Source organism: Triturus cristatus, chromosome 2_2 (genome assembly GCF_964204655.1).
Source record: "Triturus cristatus chromosome 2_2, aTriCri1.1, whole genome shotgun sequence".
In the NCBI taxonomy this organism is placed as follows: Eukaryota; Metazoa; Chordata; class Amphibia; order Caudata; family Salamandridae; genus Triturus; species Triturus cristatus.
In genome coordinates this window covers 526,919,803-526,940,873 of record NC_140582.1, presented here as the reverse complement: position 1 = coordinate 526,940,873, position 21,071 = coordinate 526,919,803, and the positions used below count along the sequence as shown (strand labels likewise).

General features: G+C 42.7%; 1 protein-coding gene across 1 annotated transcript in view; it reads right to left on the bottom strand.

Moving 5' to 3' along the window:
• The window catches only part of RPS3A (ribosomal protein S3A), a 30,992-nt gene extending 10,519 nt beyond the window's left edge, over positions 1–20,473 (bottom strand). Inside the window, exons 1-4 of the mRNA XM_085641657.1 lie at positions 20,388–20,473; positions 11,678–11,781; positions 10,617–10,804; positions 9,079–9,287 (exon numbers count right to left, since the gene is read on the bottom strand). Of these exons, the coding sequence (XP_085497783.1) occupies positions 9,079–9,287; positions 10,617–10,804; positions 11,678–11,781; positions 20,388–20,449 (563 nt within the window). The 5' untranslated portion in view covers positions 20,450–20,473. The remainder of the gene's footprint in view (positions 1–9,078; positions 9,288–10,616; positions 10,805–11,677; positions 11,782–20,387) is intronic.
• Between the last annotated feature and the right edge of the window lie 598 nt (positions 20,474–21,071).

Here is a 21,071-nt window from a genome sequence, read left to right as displayed (position 1 = left end):
TGTGCAGAGCTGGCGTGAGCTGAGATTTTTGTATGTTGACTGACAGTCCTAGAGAGTGGAACAGAGTCCGACAATACTGAGTATCTAGGGATGCTTGGTGGTAGGACTGAGACAATCGTCCAAATATGGGAATATTTGAACGCCTCGCAACCGCAAATGGGCCACCACCGGGGCAAGGACTTTCGTGAAGACTCGAGGAGCTGAGCGAAGCACGAAGGGCAGGACTCTGAATTGAAAGTCCCTGTGGCCTACACGGAAGCGTAGGTATTTCCTGTGGCGTGGTAAAATTGGCACGTGGAAATAAGCATCCTGAAGATCGATTGTCGTCATGAAGTAGTCTTGAGAAAGGAACTGAAGCATGTCCCTCAGCGTGAGCATGCGGAATGATTTGTCTTTTTGAAACTTTGAGGGACCTCAGGTCGAGGATAGGGTGCCACTCCTCAGATTTCTTTATACGAGGAAAAACAGGGAATAGAAGCCTAGCCCCTTCTGAGATTTCGGAACCACTTTGATGGCCCCTTTCTTGAGCATAATGCTGATCTGATGGAAAAGCTCTTTGAGATGAGCGGGAGGAGGACCGGATGGAGGGGTGTTGAGGGAATTTGACGAATTCTAGGGTATGGCCCTTTGAAACAATGTCCAATGGTCTGAAGTGATCAATGACCAATTTGAAAAGAATTTTGAGATCCGTCCTCCAACTCAGGACGAGGGGAGGGGGATATAAACAAAGTCATTTTTATTTGGAGGAGTTCCCCCTATAGTTGGACTTACCTCTGTAGGATTTACTAGTTTGTAAGCTGTAAGACTGAGTTTTGGGAGGAAAAACTGTGTCCTTGGCTGTAAGAGCGGTATTGAGTGGAATTGTCACAAAAGGAAGAGGTGGCGCTGCGTCCGCGAGCACCCCGAAAAGGCGGCCATCTAAACTGTAGCGTGCCAAGGGAACGAGTCGTCTCAGTGTCCTTAATTGTTTGGAAGGCCTCATCCACATGCTGTCCAAACAAGGACTCCCCGTCAAAGGGCATATCGAGAATCTTTGCCTGGACTTCTTGACGTAAAAAAAGTGGAACGAAGCCAGCCTTGCCTCCTTAAAACAGCTGCTCCAGCTAGCTGTCGTAAACCAGTTGAGGCGATATCTACAGAGCAATCAATCTCTGAAGATGCTCTTTCACCTTCTTGCAGAAACGAGAGCTTCCGCTCTAGAGGGCTCTGGAATGAGCTTAATGAAAGCCTCCATGTCTGACCACATTTGGCGATCGTAACGGCCCAAGATTGCCAAAGAATTTGCTGCCCTTACTGTTGGAGGCCATGGTATTGAACTTCTTCCCAATGGCGTCCAGGCGACAGCCATCACAGTCAGGTGGAGAGAAAAGTGGATACGAGGGATTGTTCGAGCAACGTTGTGCCGCCTAGGTGATGACAATCCGGCTTAGGCTGGATACCAAGCAAGCAGGAGAAGAGTCCGGGGCCTTATACTTTTTCTCCAACCACGGAAGAACTGCCGGGATTGAATCAGGTGTTTATCAGTTTAATCCCTTCATTCCAAACAAAGTCAATTATGGGCACGGCCCAAACTGGTCTGTGGTTGTGATTTGAAATTATACAGAAAGCAATCCTCTTACGATCATGGGGAGATTAAATCGCTGCGCCGCTCTTTCCATCAACTGATGGAAACCTGTAATGTCAACAGGTGGAGAGTTCACTGGCGACTTTGAAGGCGAATTTGATAATCATCCCAGTCGGCCATTGTGTCGTCGTCATCGCCCTGGAGCTCTCCATCTTCCGTATCTTTAAGAACGTCACCCTCTGCAGGGGGTACTAGTGAAGGGGCGGATGGCGTTGGCTCCGCTGGCACTGGAGGAGTCGGAAAGTTCGATGGAGCGTCACGTGGAGACCTGTGGGAAGGTGGAAAACGGCAATTGTAATCCTCCAACATAAATTGGAGATTAGAGATGAGGGACAAAGGAAGCTGTGCCATTGGCACCTCTGTAGGAGGATCCTGCTCCTCTTCTTGAGAATAATGATCCTCATCCTCGAAATCCTGACATTTAATGAAGAGTTCTGATGGACTGCCATCTTCGTTGCCCGAGGGAAACAGCTGTTGCGGTGGCTGAGTGGCCGGTGGCATAGTAATGGAGTCCAAAACAGCGTGATGCTGAAGCAAGGAATAGTCGACCGGTGCAGATGTTGACGTAGAAAACGGCACCAGTGGAAGAGAGGCAAAAGTTGACAACGCAGACGACAAGCCTGCCGCAGACGACTATTTAATCATCGACAACTACTTTGATAGTCGATGAGGATTTGGACGTCGACGGGATAACCAGTTTCGTCATCGAGGAGGATATGGGAATCGACGAGACAGCCTTTAATGAAACACAAATCACTGTCGACTGCGATAACGTCGACGAAGCCATCGTCAACGACATAGGGAATCTGCTGGAAACAGTCGTCGCAGAGGTTGAAGAAGCAGCAGATTGTCGACGGAGTGACAGTCGATGAGCCCGTCGACGGTCTGGCACATTTGAGTAGAAACATGTGCTGAAGGAGTCAGACGCCCGAGAGTAAGATCTCGAAGGCGTTGACGTAGTAGCAAAATGTACAGGTACCTTAGAAACATCCAAAAGGTGAAGGGCAAGTCCTGTACACTACTACGCTTGGAAGAGACTCCGGTGCGAGCAGAAGCCACAATTGAGATTTCAGAGAGAGGATTATCTGCGTCCTTCAATTTTTGTAGCCACAGAAGGAGGCGACCCTCTGTCCTTTAGAGGGTTTTGTGAAAAAGTTCTACAGATTTTACAGTTGCCCACCTTATGGTCTGGGTAAAGGCAGTAAATACATTTTTCATGAGGGTCCTCAGAAAAAAAGTCTTAACTTTCCACAAGAAGCACAGGAACGGAAAAGAGACTTCTTACTTGAAGACATGAGGATAAATTGAAGAAAAACTGAGCAGAGCTCAGGGAGACTCCCTTCACACGGCGTACAGTAGAAAATCTGAGGGCCTGAGCCTCTGAGGAGAAGGTTCTAGAGTGTGCTTGCGCCCGATTGGTTATAGTTTGGACTATAAAACGACATGGATATGTCAGTAAAGTGATTCCTTTCTCAATGCTTTCCTATGGGTCAATGTTATCCTATGGTACTTTTGACTTGGTATGTTGTTTTTAAACTATGATGTTTATTCTTACATGTATTTTATTCTTGTATATTATTTATGTATCTATATACATGAGGCTTATTGCTTTTTATGTACCGTGGGACTCCCACTTCGACGGGGAATATTCAAGCATGTGAATCTATGAAAGACACCCCAATACTGGAGAATTTAACATCCCTGCAAAACCAATTGAACACGGTGCAAGAGTGACGAATAGTCTAAAATGTGTTTGCACAAAACAAGCTGCGATGGAATGATAAACAGCCGCCGATTATCAGAAGAAAAATGTCCATAAAAAGCTCCAATATCTTTTTTTTTAACAAGTGTACAGCATTTGCACAAAGAACTACTGGAAGGTAGTCATCAGGTTGAGAAATTTTTGGGATGGGAGCACTATACTTAGATGAAATTCATTACAAAATAAAGTTAAAAAAATGTAATACAATGTGCGGTCTTTTCAGTGAAAAACATTTAATAGGAATTCATTTCATATGAAAGGCGAGAGGAAGGTGAGAGATGAAAGCTAAATAGTGGCAGTGTTAGATTAGTTTCTCTTACAAATTAGGATACTACAAAGCGCCTAAAAATAGGAATAGCTTAATTGAAATGCAAACCTCAGAAAGTCATGGTAACAAGTAACCAGGCGCAAAAAAAAAAAAGGGGGGGGGAATTTATGTTATGAGGAGAATAAATCAAAGTTCACGTAAACTTGAAAAAACACCAGAAATCCTAAAGGGCACCACTAGGGGAGATTAAGTCTAAACCTATCGAAGGGACAGATGCTAAGTCCACGGAAGAATGGTTTCAACAATGAAGATCTATCAGATTAGGTTCTACGGACTGAATAATGACTGAGGATTGAATAATAAGTATTAAAGAAAAGGTGGTTGATGGCGGGATGCTCCATTAGGAACATTGGTCTAAAAGCGGCATAAATTTAGTCAAATACCTTTTTACAGGGACCCTTCCCCTACCTCTCGCTGTGCTTCAGTCTAGACACGGGGTAAACCTGATCGATTTTTATAAATTCCTAAAACTAAAGTCACTCCTCAAGATGCGCTCTATTAAACCTTCCGATCCTTCGATACTCTCAAAGATGCTACAGCTACTAAGGTCAGGTCACACAGTCTCTAAAATTTACAAACTCCTATCCTCTAAGCCTCGCAAATCTCATAGGAAATGTGACGTTAAATGGGAATCCGAACCCAAGTCAAACAATATCCCATTCGACAGAATACATATCACTCCTTGCTCAAATAAAAACTCCATTATCGCAAACCAAGCTTTCCTAATAAATAGGACATATTGGACCCCTGAGAGGATCTTCAAACTTAATCTCCGCGAAAACCCGATATGCTGGAATTGGTAAACCTCACGTTGGTAACCATGCCCACATACTCTTCCATTGCCCTATCCTACAAACATATTGAGATAAGATCTACGAATGTATAAACAATACTTTCAACGTTGTTCTCTCCCCCCCCACACCCTCCTCCCAGGGAATTTTCCTATATCCTACTAAGTGCTCTGGACCAAGATCAAAGATGTGAATGACCGATACTTAGACCTTATGCTCACTTTAGCCTGTAAAATTGTACTGAATAAGTTGAAAAACTCCAATGAAGTCTCCTTTAGGTTGTGGCAAGAATGGTTACCCTTCATCAGAAGAGCTGACAACATTGCGCTTTACGCCTCACTGGCACAAATCACACAGGAAGCTATGGAAGTCCCTTGACACCTTTTCCTTCTCATAAAACCCCCATGAAAATCGCCTCACCCTCCACAAGGTTATGCTTACAGAACACCAGGTTCGCTGTTTTACACCTGTACTGTATTGTATTTTCTACAATTAATACTGTGAAACTGTACTTGCTTGATACACCTGTACTGTATTGTATTTTCCTCTATTACTTGTGTGAAACTCTGCTCGATTGTCCACTTGTATGTCACTACAGCTTCACTGCGACTCCCATGTTAAGGCACTGGAGTAATTTGTAGTTTTAATGTTTTCTATTTACTTTGTATTTATGATTTGTATGTTACCTATCATTTTTGCCATTGGTCATCTTATTATTGTATTTATTATTATCGTGTTTATCATTTGTTTATTTTTTGAAAAATCAATAAAAATGATTTGAAATCAAACAAAAAGGTATTGCGGAAACTGGACAGTAATTTGTATTTCTGGTGTACAACTGTTGACTGTGCTAACTGCATATGTTATTAAACTTTCATACGGAGTTGGACTGAGGAGTGGGTTGGTGCAGTTTTTTTTAACACCTTTTGAGAAGTGTTATCTGGTTTTACTGTTCTATCGAGTGGTTAGGTAGTATATTACATAGAGGAGCAAGTAAGGTTTATTAAAGGAGGAGTTCAGGACACTTGAAACATCAAGTTTCTGGTGAAGTGGGACAATGGCTGCTGGTTATTTTAAAGATTAGGGATATTCTTTATGAAACAATTTGAAGATTGAGCACCGGAATGGCTTCAGGCCTACTGCAGTGAGAAACTGATTACAGGTGTTGGCAAATTCAGAAAGCTTAGGTGAAGAGTATTGTAGCTAGGTGGTCGATTGATCAAATAAAACAGAACGCCCCACACGAACCGAAAAGCACTCCATGGATATGGACAAAGGAAATAGGAGTTTGAAGGCAACGGCAAGCTGTGTGTGGCTGGAATGTGATCATGGAGCAACGAGTGAACAATTAGAAGAGTAGGTATCAGGTAGGTTAAAAGCAAGTTGCAATGAGGTCGGCAGAGTAAACGGTCTGCCACAAGAATATGGTACAATCTTCCCAGACACTTGATTTTCTCATCAAGCTGTGCCTCGCTCAGCAAACCCTAACACTTTGCAAGCGTTTATTAAAAAGCAGCGATTAGTAGGACTCCACCACGCAATGCCAGCCCAAAATCTAAAAATCAACCATTAGCCTGGTAGTGGCACCCAATTTGCCATGAGCAGCTTCCGAGTTATAGCCATTGCACCTTCTATCACCTCTTCAGCACCAGACAACCCCTTCAACAAGACTTCAGAACACAGATGAAATGCCATCATTTGAAAGAGAAGACCAAGGGCTGCTCTGTTCGCTTCACACGTTTGAGTGAATGGCGAATGCCATCCATATGCCCAATAGTATTTATTCCCGAGATCTGTGTCTGTTTTCCTATGGCACGAATGCAAATTGGCACACAATATACTTTCAAATATACCCTAGGGATAAATGTTAAGTGCCCTACACACTTGTTTGTACCGCAAAACAAGTTTATATCAAATACACAAATACTGAAATATTACTTAATTCACAAACAATAAAGTATGCAAAAGCTGAAATTTTAATCACAAGGTTTGAATTTTAAATTGTAGTTTTATTTCTAAAAGACAGTGATATGCAGGACAGTCTAGCAATTTTTCAAAAAATGTATTTTGCCCCAAATGATTTCTTTCCGCCAGCATTTACTAGTGCTTATACTGGGGCCACCTGGTGTCCATACTAGATTTCTTTGGCTGTACTTTATCTAATCCCACAAATGAAGACAAGGACCCAAACTTCATTTTTATCCTTGAACTTCAAATTCCTTGACACACGAGTATTAACATTTTTAATTTAGTAAACTGATGCGGACCCCCAGGGGTCCATGGGCCACATGTTACAATCACTGCTTGAGAGCATTCCGGATACCTGCATTGAAAACAGGCATGCAGAATAGCCTTTCCTCCCAATAGATACAGAACCCAAAGTTAACTAGTGGTTCCAAGCCACCATACCAGTCACTGTTCTTTCAACAATGCACAATTATGGCAAATAAACTATACTAAAGCACCATTTCCTTCCCACATGGCACCCAGGTCTATCTACACAGATTTTCAGAAGGTGGAAACTCCGTTCAATAGGTTTATTTTGGAATTTGAAAAGCGCCAACAATCATGCCCGAAGGGATATCGCGGCACTAAGAACTACTGATTACTGCATAATCAGGACAGAGCTAGGGAAAGATGCGAAAAGTGTTAGTCGGAAAAACGCCACTTAAAATCCTGACCACCAGATAGTCCTCGGTTGGCCGGATATCCAGAGGGAGAGAATTCCAGTGAGTGGCAGTCACTTTTTTTTTTTTTTTTTTTTTTTTTTAAATAGAGTGGCTGCCCTTTTTAATCCAATTTACTTTGGCAAGGACCAAGTTGGATGACCATAGATTTGAGGGTAGATAAAATTTGACCCTCTGCCTAAGAAGCAGAGCGCCGGATTCATGCAGCGCCCCGAGTGCATGAGAAAGAAGCTTGAATGGAGCCCTCTGTGTGTCGGTAACCAATTCAATGTTTTTAAGCATGCACACAGAGCCAAATCTGCCTACACTGATCAGTTTTGCAGCAGTATTTTTAATAGTCTGTGGGCATGCACACAAATAGTCCGCCATACCTGTATAAAGGAAGTTTCCATAATCCAAGTAGCTGACAATCAGTGCAAGGACAACCATCAGTCAACAATCGATCCGAATCCACCTAAATAGTTTGCTGAAAAGTTTTTCCACACCAATGCATTTGTCACAAGTGGACAGTACCTGGTCTTGCATCGAAAGATTGGCCAATGATAACAGTTGTAAGTTTTTGCTGCTTTTTTTTTTAGGTACCGGAGCGCTGCCACGCCACCAAGAATTGTCCCAAATAACAGTGCCATCAAACAAAAGGCTCTCGATTTATTCTGCATTAAGTTTTAAACAATGCACCATCTTGGATCGGACCACTTACGAAAGACACCCCTCCAGGTAATTCTTTGTATCTGTCGGATTGTCACTCAGATGATCAGCACAGAAGCATATATCGAAGCCCCACTCTAACTAGTGTGGCAAGGGGTGAAACAAGTACATTAAAAAGAATGAGGGATGCCGCTTTCTGAGATGTGAGGAAGTGAACTAAATGTGTCTAGCTGGACGGATAGGGATCTTTTATCCGAGCCATTGAAGGGCAGCAGAGTGAAATCCTCTCTCATGCAGTCTCTAAAATAAGAAGGTAAGACCATATGGAACGCCACAGCTAGGTCCATCAGGACCAGGGCCACTGCCATGCCCTGATCTACCTTCAGTCTGAGGTCATCTAGAACGGCAAGCAGAGCGCTCTCTATACTGTTAATCACTCAGAAGCCAGTCAGAGAGGGATCCAGTAGATGGTTATCCTTTAGGAAGGTTGGCACTCACTTGGAGGTTGACTAATTTCTCAAGAACCTTAGCCACGAATGGCAATAGGGAAATAGGGTGATAGTCTGATAATATGGATGCGTCAAGCCCAGCCTTTTTAGCTAATGGGAGGAATAAGGTTCGAGATATTCAGGTAGGTTGCTGTCTTTAGGGATGCATTAAAAATCTGGGTAAAGAACGCACTCAATATAGGTGTTAGTCACGAGAAAATAAACTAGGGCAGGGGTTCAATGGCGAACCAGATTTAACCTCAGTCAGTTTTCTCCACTTTCTCTAGAGACGCAGGTAAAATTGCTCAATACACTAATCACTCACTTTTGTGCAAATATATCATAGCGCTATTCTTAAGTATTAAGGAGGTACCAGGGAATGGAGAGCAATCCAGGTTGACTTGTTCAGGAAGCCTGTCTGCGTTGAATATGGGTACATAGACACTAATGCTGACAACAGTTTCAATAACTGGAGCGCTGAGAACAAAACTAAGCCACAAGCCCTCGAAGCAAGGAAAATGAGGTGGTGCTGGAACCTTTGGACAGAAATCTCAGCTCAATACTAATAAAAGACCTTGGTTTGAATCAATCATTTGTTATGCTTAGAATGATCAAGAACCTATCCACTAGCAAGCGTTTAAAAATGAAAAGGTTAATGGGCCAGGAAGCAACCCACGATAATACTGAAAAAAACATAAAACAGCAGTTCAAAAGATCTTGCTCAAATGCAAGATAAAGTTTAAAACTTACAGCTTGTTGACCACTTCTTTCAGGTCATTTGTTTGCACCTCACGGGCCATAATTTCCATCATTTTCTTGCGAATCTGACGGACCTGCTGATGCTGGGCATAAGAGGTCTTGCGGATCTGATTATTGCGCTTCTTGGTGAAACCAACACAGAAGAGCCGAAGAAGGTAGCCATCAGTGGTCTTCACATCAATATGAGCCTCAATCATAGTCTATATAAAAACAAAAGTTGCTTACTTTCTGCTCAACACAAGGAAAGTCACAAAAACCTATTACACACAAATACCACGCATAACTCACTCAATACAGTACCTAGCAAGTAGTTAATACAGTAGAGTTTAGTCAGTCAAATGAAAGGGCTTTTCAAATAACCCATTACAGTAGATACTTTTTTTTAATGAGCAAGGGATGCTATTATGTTGAACAGGTTTACAGCAGTCGCAGCAGATGCTACCAACTTGCAAGCAAACCGATCTATGGGGTTCACCTATTCAAATTAATCTGTCCTTAGTGCCCAGATACCCACAATAGCTTCCCTTACAACACTGGCATGCCGAATTTCAACTGAAATGGGGATATTGCAAAGTAAGTTTAATAGTCAGCAACCAGATATCTGCCAGAGCTCATGATTATCCATGCCTTGCGCCCTACTCAGAGGGCAGCTTGTAGGTTAACACTGGCAGATAGCGAATTTATCATGCTGAAATAAATAAGACTAAAAGGCTTAAATGGGCAAGAGAAAAACGTTATCAAAACAAATAAGATTTCACAAAAAGTTGGGGGAATGTGTATGCTCTTAAGAGACCAATACATCTTTGTGTAAACGCGTTCACACCATCATTTGACCATCCATGTGTCATCCCAAAAATTTAGGTAATATTAAACTGCATGCATAATATCCAAGATATATAGCAACATATCAATGCAAATTATTAAATTAGTTATCCACAACGCTTTCAGGAGACAATTTCATTTCAGTGCAGGTAGGCGATAATCTGTAAAGGAGTTATGGGGCTGAAACTGGACATTAATCTCACGCACACAACAGAACATTTATTGAACTGTAGTCAAAATGACACCATAAGGCTGGTCTGTCTATCACTGTTGACATTGTAAACGAGCAATTGGGACATTTACTCTTGCTTTGGAGCCAAGGTAATCCCTTTCTGGAGTGAGGAGCAGACTGTATTAAATAGATCTGAACCAAGAAAATCAAAATTCGGATCAAAGACCTTCACAAGAAGGTATTTTATACTGAGACGGATGATGCAAGATATGATTTCCCAACTCAATCTCATACATTCCCTCCTTTAAAAATCAAACAGTAACAGCTTCCCTCCCTATAGAACAAAAGGTTAAAAACTTACACCTGCAGACCTGAAATACATGTTAAACAAGCCACACTGCACTAATGTCATCTATGCCCCTCTATAGACATGGAGGCTTTTTATGCTAAGCCACCTATAACAAACTTTAAGTATATAAAACAAAAAATTAAAAAGCCTAGCACCAAAATCAACCTTGGCAGCACATTTACTGACCTGCCATTTTTTAACCATGGAGCACATTTTGTCTCGGGTGAGGTCCATTCCGTGGAAGTTGGTGAGGCAGTTCTTGCCTTGGACATCTTCTGTAACGAGTTTAAATTTCCGGAAGGCCACTTCATCGTTCTGGAGATCAGCGAGACTCACCTCAAAAACACGACCTTTAAGACCATCTGATGCAATTTCTGTAAATAAAAGTAAACATTTTTATATAGAAAAGCAAACTATTCTGAATAAACTTAAATAACCAAGATTACTTTTAAGGGATAAATGCTACAACTCAGCAATAGCAGCTAAATTATTGGGACTTGGTTTTGTTCTTTCATAACCTATTTCATTGTTCGACCCATCTTTTTCATGGTTTCCTTTTACTGTCCTTTGAAAATGCCGGCTTTTGTTTGGTGAATAAGATTAGTAGTCCCTCCTTATGGACTTTATCCTTCCATGAGGACTGCCCCAGTTACATGTGCCCTTACTCTTCACAGCCCTCCTCATCATACCGGACTCCTCACACAGCGAACCGCAAGATCAATGCTGTATCCTCATTATGCTTTCACATGTTCCATCGGCTTTGAAAGACTGTCACCCACGCACTCATCAATAGGAGACTACTACTAAGCTATGGTAGACGCAACAATCTGGTACGATTTAACAGGAAGCCCTCCATATTAAGACATTTGAAATCGAGGCATGACTGAAAAATAATTCATCTGCATTATTGGTACCAGAGTTAATCAGTCTTCAAGAGAGTCTTAAAACCAAATTCAAAAAACCTGTACAGACACTTGCAACTAAGAGCTGAATACAACAAAGTTTTAAAAAACAAATGAAAATTCTCTCTGGAACCAAATACACACTGGTTAAGAATACACTGTAGTAGATATGTAAAGTGTATGAAGCAAATGTGATTAACTCAACTTGAGTACAAACTCAAAAGTAGAAAAAATGTTAAGCAGACAAGCGAAATGTTTACAACCATTTATATGCTTCACAACAGATAGGCAGATTTAAATTCATAGGATTGCACGGCAGAACGCTGGGTAACTTTCAGTACTTACTGGTTCCCTGGGTTCGGGTGACTAGAGTTTTCCCAATGTTGCGGATATTGAACATTGCTGGTGCTTTGACATCATACCAGTCTTTTTTGGAGAAGGGGTCAACACTGAGAAAAAAAAAATGTTAGATTGTCAATTGTACAAATTCAGACAAAATCTTTTTCCAACCACCATCAATCTACTTCTGAATGGTTACTAGGAAATAGTGTAGGCTAGTGCCCATTATCTGATAACTATTACTTTTATGTACCACACCCCACAAGTTTCTAAAACATATGCTCTTCCTAAATGCACAAATATGCAGAGCCAGGCCATGCATATATGGACTGAAATGATAAGTGATCAAGGTTCCATCTAGAGTAGCAGTGCTACAAGCTCGGTATTCAAGAACAGATGCAGCGATAACCCAGGTAGACCAGAAAAACAGGTTTCACTGGTGAGATGAATTTACAGAGACAAGCACATTGAAAAGAAGTAAAAACCTGCCTGTGTGTCATGCTATGCAAATTGAGTACAAGGCAAAAGATTAAAACCCAGCTTAAAAACTCCTACATCCACAAGTGTGCACAGTTGCACTAAAGAGCCCCACAGAATCCTGATCAGTTGCATTAATGAACCCAACATGTGAACCGAGGTCAAGCAATAGAGTATCAGGTAATCCAGGGTGTAACGAGAACGAACGGGAAAACAGCAAAAGATGTGGAGAAGACTTTTGATCAAACCTTAAGCAGCCCACTCGCTGTTCCATGTTTGTGGTACTTAACTCTCTACCAGCAACTGCTCACCTACAGGATTCATATGACGCACCCTTGGACATTGCTTAAGACTGTCACAGGCAGATTTAGCTGTTCGCAGCAGGCTACTGTTACCAAAGCAACATAATAGGGCTCCTGATTTTATGGCATTTATTTTTTGGCCATTCCCGTCTGTATTTATCACCTTTATATGTAGTTATCCATATTTATTATTGGTTTTGTGAAAAAAGTAAAGCTGAAAATGGTATTTCCACATTTATTTAACCAATAAATATGCAGTCAATCTTGAATGCCTGCCAGGTTTCAGTGATATGAACACTTGCAGAAGATAACAATGCACTTTTATGAAAAGATGCATATTTCAGTACCAGCCTTGTGCATAGCTACTCGTGTTTAAGCCTCTTTACTAAAATAATCTTTAACCCCCCGTACCTATCAATCCACACAGCTACTGGCATGGCAGTCATGGCAAAGTGCATTTAGAATCACTCAAAGCACATATTTTCTGTTTTATCCACATTTAAAAATAAATACAGACAATATAAGGGTTTCGGTCTGTATTTATCTGTAAAAACAATAAACAGGGAGTGTTAATTATAATATGCTTTGGGTCAGCACTGGACTCAATATTTGATGGTTTTATTTCCCATCACAGTTGTCTGCTCCGACATTCCTCCCTAGCCATTTCTATGCTCATGACGGAGCGGTCCAGCCATGAACCATGGTGGGCGTGTGCTCATGAAGGAACCGCTCCGTCATGGCATCCACCCACAGATCAACATTTTTTTGCCTTTCTGCCCCCAGGGCAGGCAGAAACCCCATTAGGCACCAGGTTTTTATTTTTATTGCAGATGGAAGCGACCCCTTGGCCAAGGGTTGCTTCCAAGGGGCTTAAGTTAGGTTGATGTATTTTCTACCCCACCATGGGGCCGGATATGCCTGTTTTTTTGGCCTTTCTGCCCCCAGGCGGGAGAGGGCTGAAAACCCTACTAGGGACCAGGAATCTATTTCTTTTGCAAGGGGGCAAATTTCTGCCTGCTCTTTTCTGCCCCACGTGGGGACAGATCGGTCTGGCAGAAAACCCCACCAGATCCCTTGGGTAAGTTCACCCCCCATTTTTCTCGCCATTTGAAAGCCCATCTGGCACATTGACCATTTGAGTAGTTACATAGCTTGCTATAATGTGAATTGTTTTATTTCTTCTGAATTGCAATTGTTACGGTTTTTTCCTTTTTACTCTAGTTCAAGTTTTTTGCTCTTTAGACTGATGTTCCAAGTTGCGGTTTTGTTACTGGTGGTGCTGCAGTTTGTGTCGTTGCATGTGTTTGGTAAGAGACTTTGTGCTATTTGCTCTAAATGAGTTTAATTTCCCAGCATGAATGTTTTTTGCAAATAGTGTAATAGCAGTATGTTTGGCTTCTGCTTTTTGAGTGTCAAAATCATTTTGCATCTGTGCTCTGTGCATTTTGGTTTTGTTTCTTTCTAATGGGATATCGTTGGTTTTTGCTGTGTCGCTGCTGAGTAGGTGCTGGTGAGTAGCTATCTTTGGCATGAGAGTCATTGTTTTTGAGTATATAGATCTTTGAGCTAAAGCCACACTTATTACTTATTTTGCACAGTGTTGGTTGCAGTTGATTGGTTTGTGAAGACTTTTAGTAAGGATTACGGCTAGCCGCAGGATTACTGCTCAGCAGGTTCTTGGTATGCATCTGAGGCAGTGGAAGATTCAGGCAGTGAGTTTTCTATCCACGAGAAATCGGACGATGAAGCTACTCTGCATGCAGATGAAGAGCCTGTTTTAGAGGAGGACATTGATGTGCTGATAGTGCAGCAAGAGGCATCTGGGCTGCAAGGCTTCCCGTTGGAAGTGCTGACCTCTGGGTTGCCCCAGGCATGGTGCAGCCGGCACTGCCAGACTTTACTGGTGTTCCAGGGTGAAGAGTGAATACTGAAAACTTTTTGCGGATAAGTTTCAGTGGTTTATGGACAATGTATTTTTGGCAGAGATTGTTGAGCAGATTAATCTGTATGCTGAACAGTATTTGAGAGACACAAGTGCCAGCCTTAGGCCCCACTCTAGAGCAACCCGGTGGACTCCCACAAATCTGGATGAGTTTAAGTTCTTGGGGTTAACTTTAATGGGCTTGCTAAGAAAGCCATCAATGTCTTCATATTGGTCTACTAATCCCTTGATCGAAACGGCTATATTTCCGGCAGTCACAGATTGCGATAGGCATTTGCTTCAGATGCTGCATTTTATTGACAATGGTTTAGCTTTGCCACGAGATCACTCAGATTGTGGCCATCTTTTTAAGATTCGGCCTGTCATTGATCACTTTCTAGATAGATTTTCTGAGATCCATGTTCCAGTGAAAGAAATAGCAGTGGACGAGTCTTTGGTCTTGTTCAAGGGCCGCTTGGTTTTTAGGCAATACATTCCTAGTAAGAGGGAACACAATGGAATTAAGATGTATATGCTGTGTGACAGTAGGACTGGATAGGTCTCTAATTTCCGGGTGTACACCGGTAGGGATTCCAAGATTGACACCCCTGGTTATCGGTACACTTTGAGTGACTGAGAAAATTGTGCAGGAACTTAGAGGAGTTTTTAACAAAGGTCACCATTTATATGTAGATAACTTCTACACTGGTGTAGAGTTCAGGGAATTGGCCAAATTGGACACCGTTTATGGCACAATCCACTAACCGCAAAGGTTTCCCAAATAACTTGTTTGTCGAAGGCTTGTGCGGGTGCAGTGCGTAGCAAGGAACTTTTTGCTGTGAAGTTCTCAGACAGGAGAGATGTCTACATGCTGATTACCATCCATGATGAAAGCACTTCACCTGCGACTGTGTGGGGCCAGGTTGCTGAAGTGCGCAAAACCTGTGTGAATTTTAGACTAGAATAGGCACATGGGTGGTGTTGATCGAGTAGATCAGAGGTTGGAACCTTACACTGCTCTTCTAAGGCTTACATTTGGCTATCCATCTTTTTCACTTGGCAACCTTTAATGCTTTTGTTTTATTCAAGAATTGTTGTCCTGAGTCAAATATGACTTTGGCTAAGTTTCAGGACTCTGGAATAGGCAGCCTTGTTGTAGAGAAACAGGCAAGTGTTCTTACAATTGGAGTGGAGTAGGATGCGGCTAGATTGAAAGATCGCCACTTTCCTGATCACATTACACCCACGCTCTCAAAAGATTTTCCCAGTAGGAGATGTAGAGCCTGTAGGCGAAGAGGTACGCAGAAGGAGACACCTATGTACTGTCCAGAGTGTCCTAACCCTGCGCTGTGTGCGCGCCTGGTTGTTTTAGAATGTACCACACACAAAATAATTTTTGGGAGCATCCATGAGTGGTAAAGTGAATGGCCTGGTCTATTGTTTTACAATTTTTGTTCGGTTTCAAGGTCGGCATTTGTGCAATGTATTTAGTTTCAGATTTTGCATTAGTAGATTTGTATCTATTTAAAATTTTGGGGGGTTTTTTTGTATAAAAAACGCTAAATGTGATGGCGGTTGCCTAGGCTGGTATTCGGCTGGCTGTGCGCGTGGACTGGCACGAGTAGTGACTTGCTGCTAGTTACTGCACACACTGCAAGCCAAACACCAGTCCACGCATTTGCACACGGCTGGCAGTGTGAATGATTTTGTATGTGTCACACATATGACAGGTCTATGAATGGCCTGTAAAGAGGTTGGTGCCTTATCGTGGCTTTACAGCTCACGAGCTGCGAGTCAATGGTTGTTTCTCATCATTTCCATTAACAGTGTATTTTATTTTTGTGAAATCTCTTAATAAAATTTTATATACTGAACCATCACTCGCCCTAGGGCCAAATTCAACCAGCATGTGTGCGCTTGAGGAATAGATGGTTGTGCAGTAATATCGGTCTTGTCTTTGCCAAAAAGTACATTCCATCTAAGAAAAGCCTACCAACTGTAGATAGTCGTAAACTAAACACCCATGGGAGTCTCTCTTGTGGACCCCAAGTTATCTTACCCACAATGTCCTGCAAACCTCAAAATGTGACTGTCACATTTCCCTTGCATTACTGTGCCAAAATGTTCACGCTTCAGAAAGAAACAAATTGCCTACCACCCAGCATTTCCCCAAGTATCCCGATAGAAACGGTACCTCACGTGTGGGTGGGCCAAGTACTCACGGCAGGGAAGGGCCCCGAGTTTTTGGCCCCGGGCTCGGCGACCATCTTGGGAAACCTACCAAACCCACACATTTTCTGAAAACTAGACACCCAAGGGAGTCCAATGAGATATGGCTTGCGTTTCTCTACCCAGAATCCCCTGCAAACCTGAAATCTGGCTGAAAAAAAAAAGAATCACTTTTTCCATACATTTTAGCGTGGGATCACTGTGCCGGCACAAATGTCCTACCACCTAGCGTTCCCCTTGGTCTCCCAAGTACAATGATACCTCACCTGTGTGGCTGTCCAATGCAGAATTGGCTAAAAACTTTTTTTTAATGTAGCGCTTACAATTCTCAGTGCTATACCCTTAATCCCTATGTTTGGAGCTCTTCCCAGAGACAGGCCTTTGGCCCACCCACACAAGTGAGGTATCATTTTACTGTAGCCGAAACCCACGTTTTTGGAGGTTCTCAAGGTCTAGTACTGTTAATCTGATTGATTACCAAAGCAATTTTGTTACGCTTATTTCCATTAAAGATTAGACTCTTTAGCAAGAGCATATTGTACATGAGAAACTCTTTACAAAAGCAGTCACTTATTTCCTTATTACATAGTTTTGATGCATCTAGTTGCTTGTAACAAAGAAACCTAACTGCTCAACGCTACTAAGTTATTACAGTTGAGTTAGGACATCACAATGCTTCCTACCAACATGAAAAGCAGGCCAAGGAGCATATTTACAGCCACAGTTCAAACAAGCAATGGCAAAACAAATAGGTTGCGCATATGCAAACACTTGAATTTGCCAATGTTTTAGCCATGTTGTACACCAGTTAGGCTGCTGTTCAGCATGGCTACAAGTATGTGGGGTAAAGGAGAGAGATTTGGGATGTCGTAAAGTGGAGTGTTATGGAATGGCAGAGTGGAGTGGAATTGAGTGGTGTCTAGTGTTGTGGAGGAAGTAGTGTCAGAGTTGAAGGGCGTCGAGTAGCATAGAGTGGAATAGAGTTGCTGAGTGGCGTGTCGGAGTGCAGAAGTGTGTCGTAGAATAGAGTGGAGTAAAATTGCACACAGCTGTATGGAGTGTCGCAGAGTGGAGCTGTGTTGTGGAGTGGAATACAGTGAAGTAGAATGTCAGAGCGGAGTTTAATGGAGTAGAGTATTTGTTTTGAGGAAAGTGTAGAGTGCCTTGGCGTAGAGTGGACTGACCGGTGAGATTGCAGTTGCGCACAGTAGAGCGGAATGGCCCACAGTAGAGCGGATACGGAGTGGTGTAGGGGCTTAGAGAGCATTTGCATAGTGTGGTGTAGAGTAAAATGGCGTAGAGTGCAGTGTCAGAAGGCAGTGGGGCACAGTAGCTTTCAGTGGGTTAGAGTGCATTGACATAGAATGCACTAGCGTAGAATAGGGGTACAGAGCAGATACGGAGCGGTGCAGGGTAGAGTAGTGGCATAAAGAGCATTTGCTTAGAGTGGCGTAGAGTAAAAAGGTCTAGAGTGCAGTGTGGCACAGTAGCTCAGTGGTTAGAGTACATTGGCATAGAGTGCACAAGCGTAGAATGGAGTGGTACAGAGTAGTGGTGTAGAGTGCATTTAAAGTAGAATGTTGTAGAGTGCAGTGGTGCATATAGTACAGGGAGGGATAGCAGTAGAGTGAAGTGGTGCAGAGTGGTATAGAGTGCAGTGTTGCAGAGAAGAGTGGCGGAGAGTAATGTGGTGTAGAGTGCAGTCCTCCAGAGTGGACTGGAGTGGTGCATAGTAGATTGGGGTGGAGTGCACTGGCATACAGTAGAGTGATGCAGAGTAGAGCGCTGTGTCAAAAGTGCAGTGGTATACAGAAGATTACAGTGGCATGTAGAGTGCATTGGCATAGCAGACATTGGAGTAGATTTGCATAAAGTATAATGGTGCAGAGTAGAGTGGCAGAGTTTGCAGTGAAGAGTGGCAGAGTTCAGAGGTGGAAAGCGCAAGGTCACAGAATAGGGTGGCTTAGAGTGTATTGGTTAAGAGTAAAGTGCATTGACGTAGAGTGCACTGGCGTAGAAGGGAGTATACAGAGTGGGTAGAGTAGTGAGAGTGGTGCACAGTAGTAAAAGAGTGCAATGGGGTGTCGTTTTGCAAAGCAGATTTGGGTGGAGGGCGCTGGCGTAGAGTGGTGCAGAGTAGAGTGCATTGGTATAGCAGGCACTGGAGTAGAATGGCACGGAGTGCAGTGCCATTAAGCACAGTGAAGAGTGACAGTGTTGTATAGTGGTGTACAGTGTAGAATGCCGTAGAGTGCAATGGCACAGAGTGGAGTAAAGTGCAGTGGCGTACACTAGATTGTTACAGAGTACAGTGGAGCAGAGTGGCTTAGGGTGGATTGGCATAGAGTTCAGTGGCATAGGATGGCGCGACGCAGAATTGCATAGAGCGTAGTGGTGTACAAGTGCATTGGAGATGAGTACAGTGGTGCAGAGAAGAGTGGCATACAGATCAGTAGCGGAGAACACAGAGTGGAGTGGCATAGACTGCATTGATTTTGAGTAAAGTGTTTAGAGTGAATTGATGTAGAGTGAACTTGCATAAAATGGAGTGGCATAGACTGCATTGATTTTGAGTAAAGTGTTTAGAGTGAATTGATGTAGAGTGAACTTGCATAAAATGGAGTGGCATGAAGTGGAGCACAGTAGAGTGTAGTGGCATACAGTTGGAGTAGAGTGATGCAGAGTAGTATGGAGAGCAGTTGTGCAGTGGAGTAATGTGTTTTAGAGTATAGTGGTTTACAGTACAGTGCGTTGGTGTGGAGTAGATTGGCAAAGGCAAAATGGATTCCCAGGGAAACTTTCAGAATATTCCCAAGGTATAAGTAGCAAACCAGAGTAGGCTTCGACCTAAGAAAGAACAAAAAGTGACTTGCAGCAGCACGTTTACTTTTTCCCATCCTATAGGTGATGTACATTAAACTAAAAACTTTCGATAAAATCTGCTTACTGGTGTGTTTGACGTCATAGTATAGGTTCTGCCTTTTCTGTTAACCATGAAGTATCACACCAAGGATTTAAATTGTTTATGGGATGGTTAATGTATGCGTATTGAAGTTCCATCATCTTATAAAGGGACTCAGCCTTCGGCCTCGATCCTCTATGTGTTATGCAATTCCTCTGTAAAACGCAATATCCTTATAATGCAGGACACGGAATACTTTATCCCATATACATCAACCCATATCACCACAGTAGCAATAAGAGCATCCTCAGTCAGACGAATTACTTCCAAGACAATAAATGGCCAAATACCAAAGCTTAGAGAATCGGAGCATATGTTAACATTTACCACAGAAAACTTGACTGAAACCAACATGCAACAGATGAACAAGTACTTGTGGCTCCTGACACGCAAATAAAGCAAACCACCAGAGACAAAAAAAGGATCCTCAAAACAGGAAACAGATGTGAGAATGGCAAAGGTGAATAACAGCTTCATCAAAGTGGTGTTAAATGTAAAGTCTTAAAAAAAACTGGTTATTATTAAGCCAATTGCATCAATGCCCCTACGTAAACATATCGCAAATGAGAAAAGCTGGGGCCGCTTAGCAAACGACAGCTGACTAAGAACATTTCCCAATTCTACACTGCGCGCTGGCCGGGACAGTAAAGCTGCACCGGCATCAGTTCCGCACGCCAATCGCCATACCGCCGCCGTAAGAGTGGGAGCTTCAAACCCCATCCAACTCGCATCCAGACCATCCGCCCTTCTAGCATCATGACTCAGCCACCATGGGTCGCAAAATAAAGACGGTCAAACGACACGCCATGAATGGAGAGAACTTACATCTTCTTTTTAGCGCCTTTCTTGCCTCCTTTAGTCAGCCGCTTGTTCTTGCCGACTGCCATGTTGGAGCTTAGGGAACGAAAGAGGAGGTAAAGGGTATTCGCGCGAGACTTTAGGAGCCTGAGCAAAGGAACATTAGGAAGAGATAAACTCGCGAGAGCAAACCTACCTGCAGCTACACCTAGCGGTTGGAGGATGAATAACATCTCTGTTACTATTACGAGCGGTTCAAACCCATTAAAAACCAAAAACGTCCTGGCAAGAGATCCTAGGTTGAAATACTTAAGGCGGCCATTTGTAAGTAATGCGTTAATAAACAGCCACAGTAGGAAAACCTTCAAAATATGCACAATGAGCCACTTCTCCGAAGATCGCTACATAGATACACCATACGCCAATATGACGAGCAACTATTTCAGGTGTCAAGTTTGCTCTCGTAATAAATACAATTTACCGCTAATGATACGGTAAGATATCAGTAAATACAGTAATAACGCTACGAAAAAGTTGTTTAAAAATTAAATGCTGTTGTTTCTGAGTTGAGATATGGTACTTCATTGGAGCTTGCTGCAGGCTGACTGTACACGAGCGTGATTAAGTCCTTCCAGTTCTATGACTGACGACGGACAATCTTTTTCCGATTTGTCAATACCACAGAGTTGAGATAAAATGCCAGCACATTCT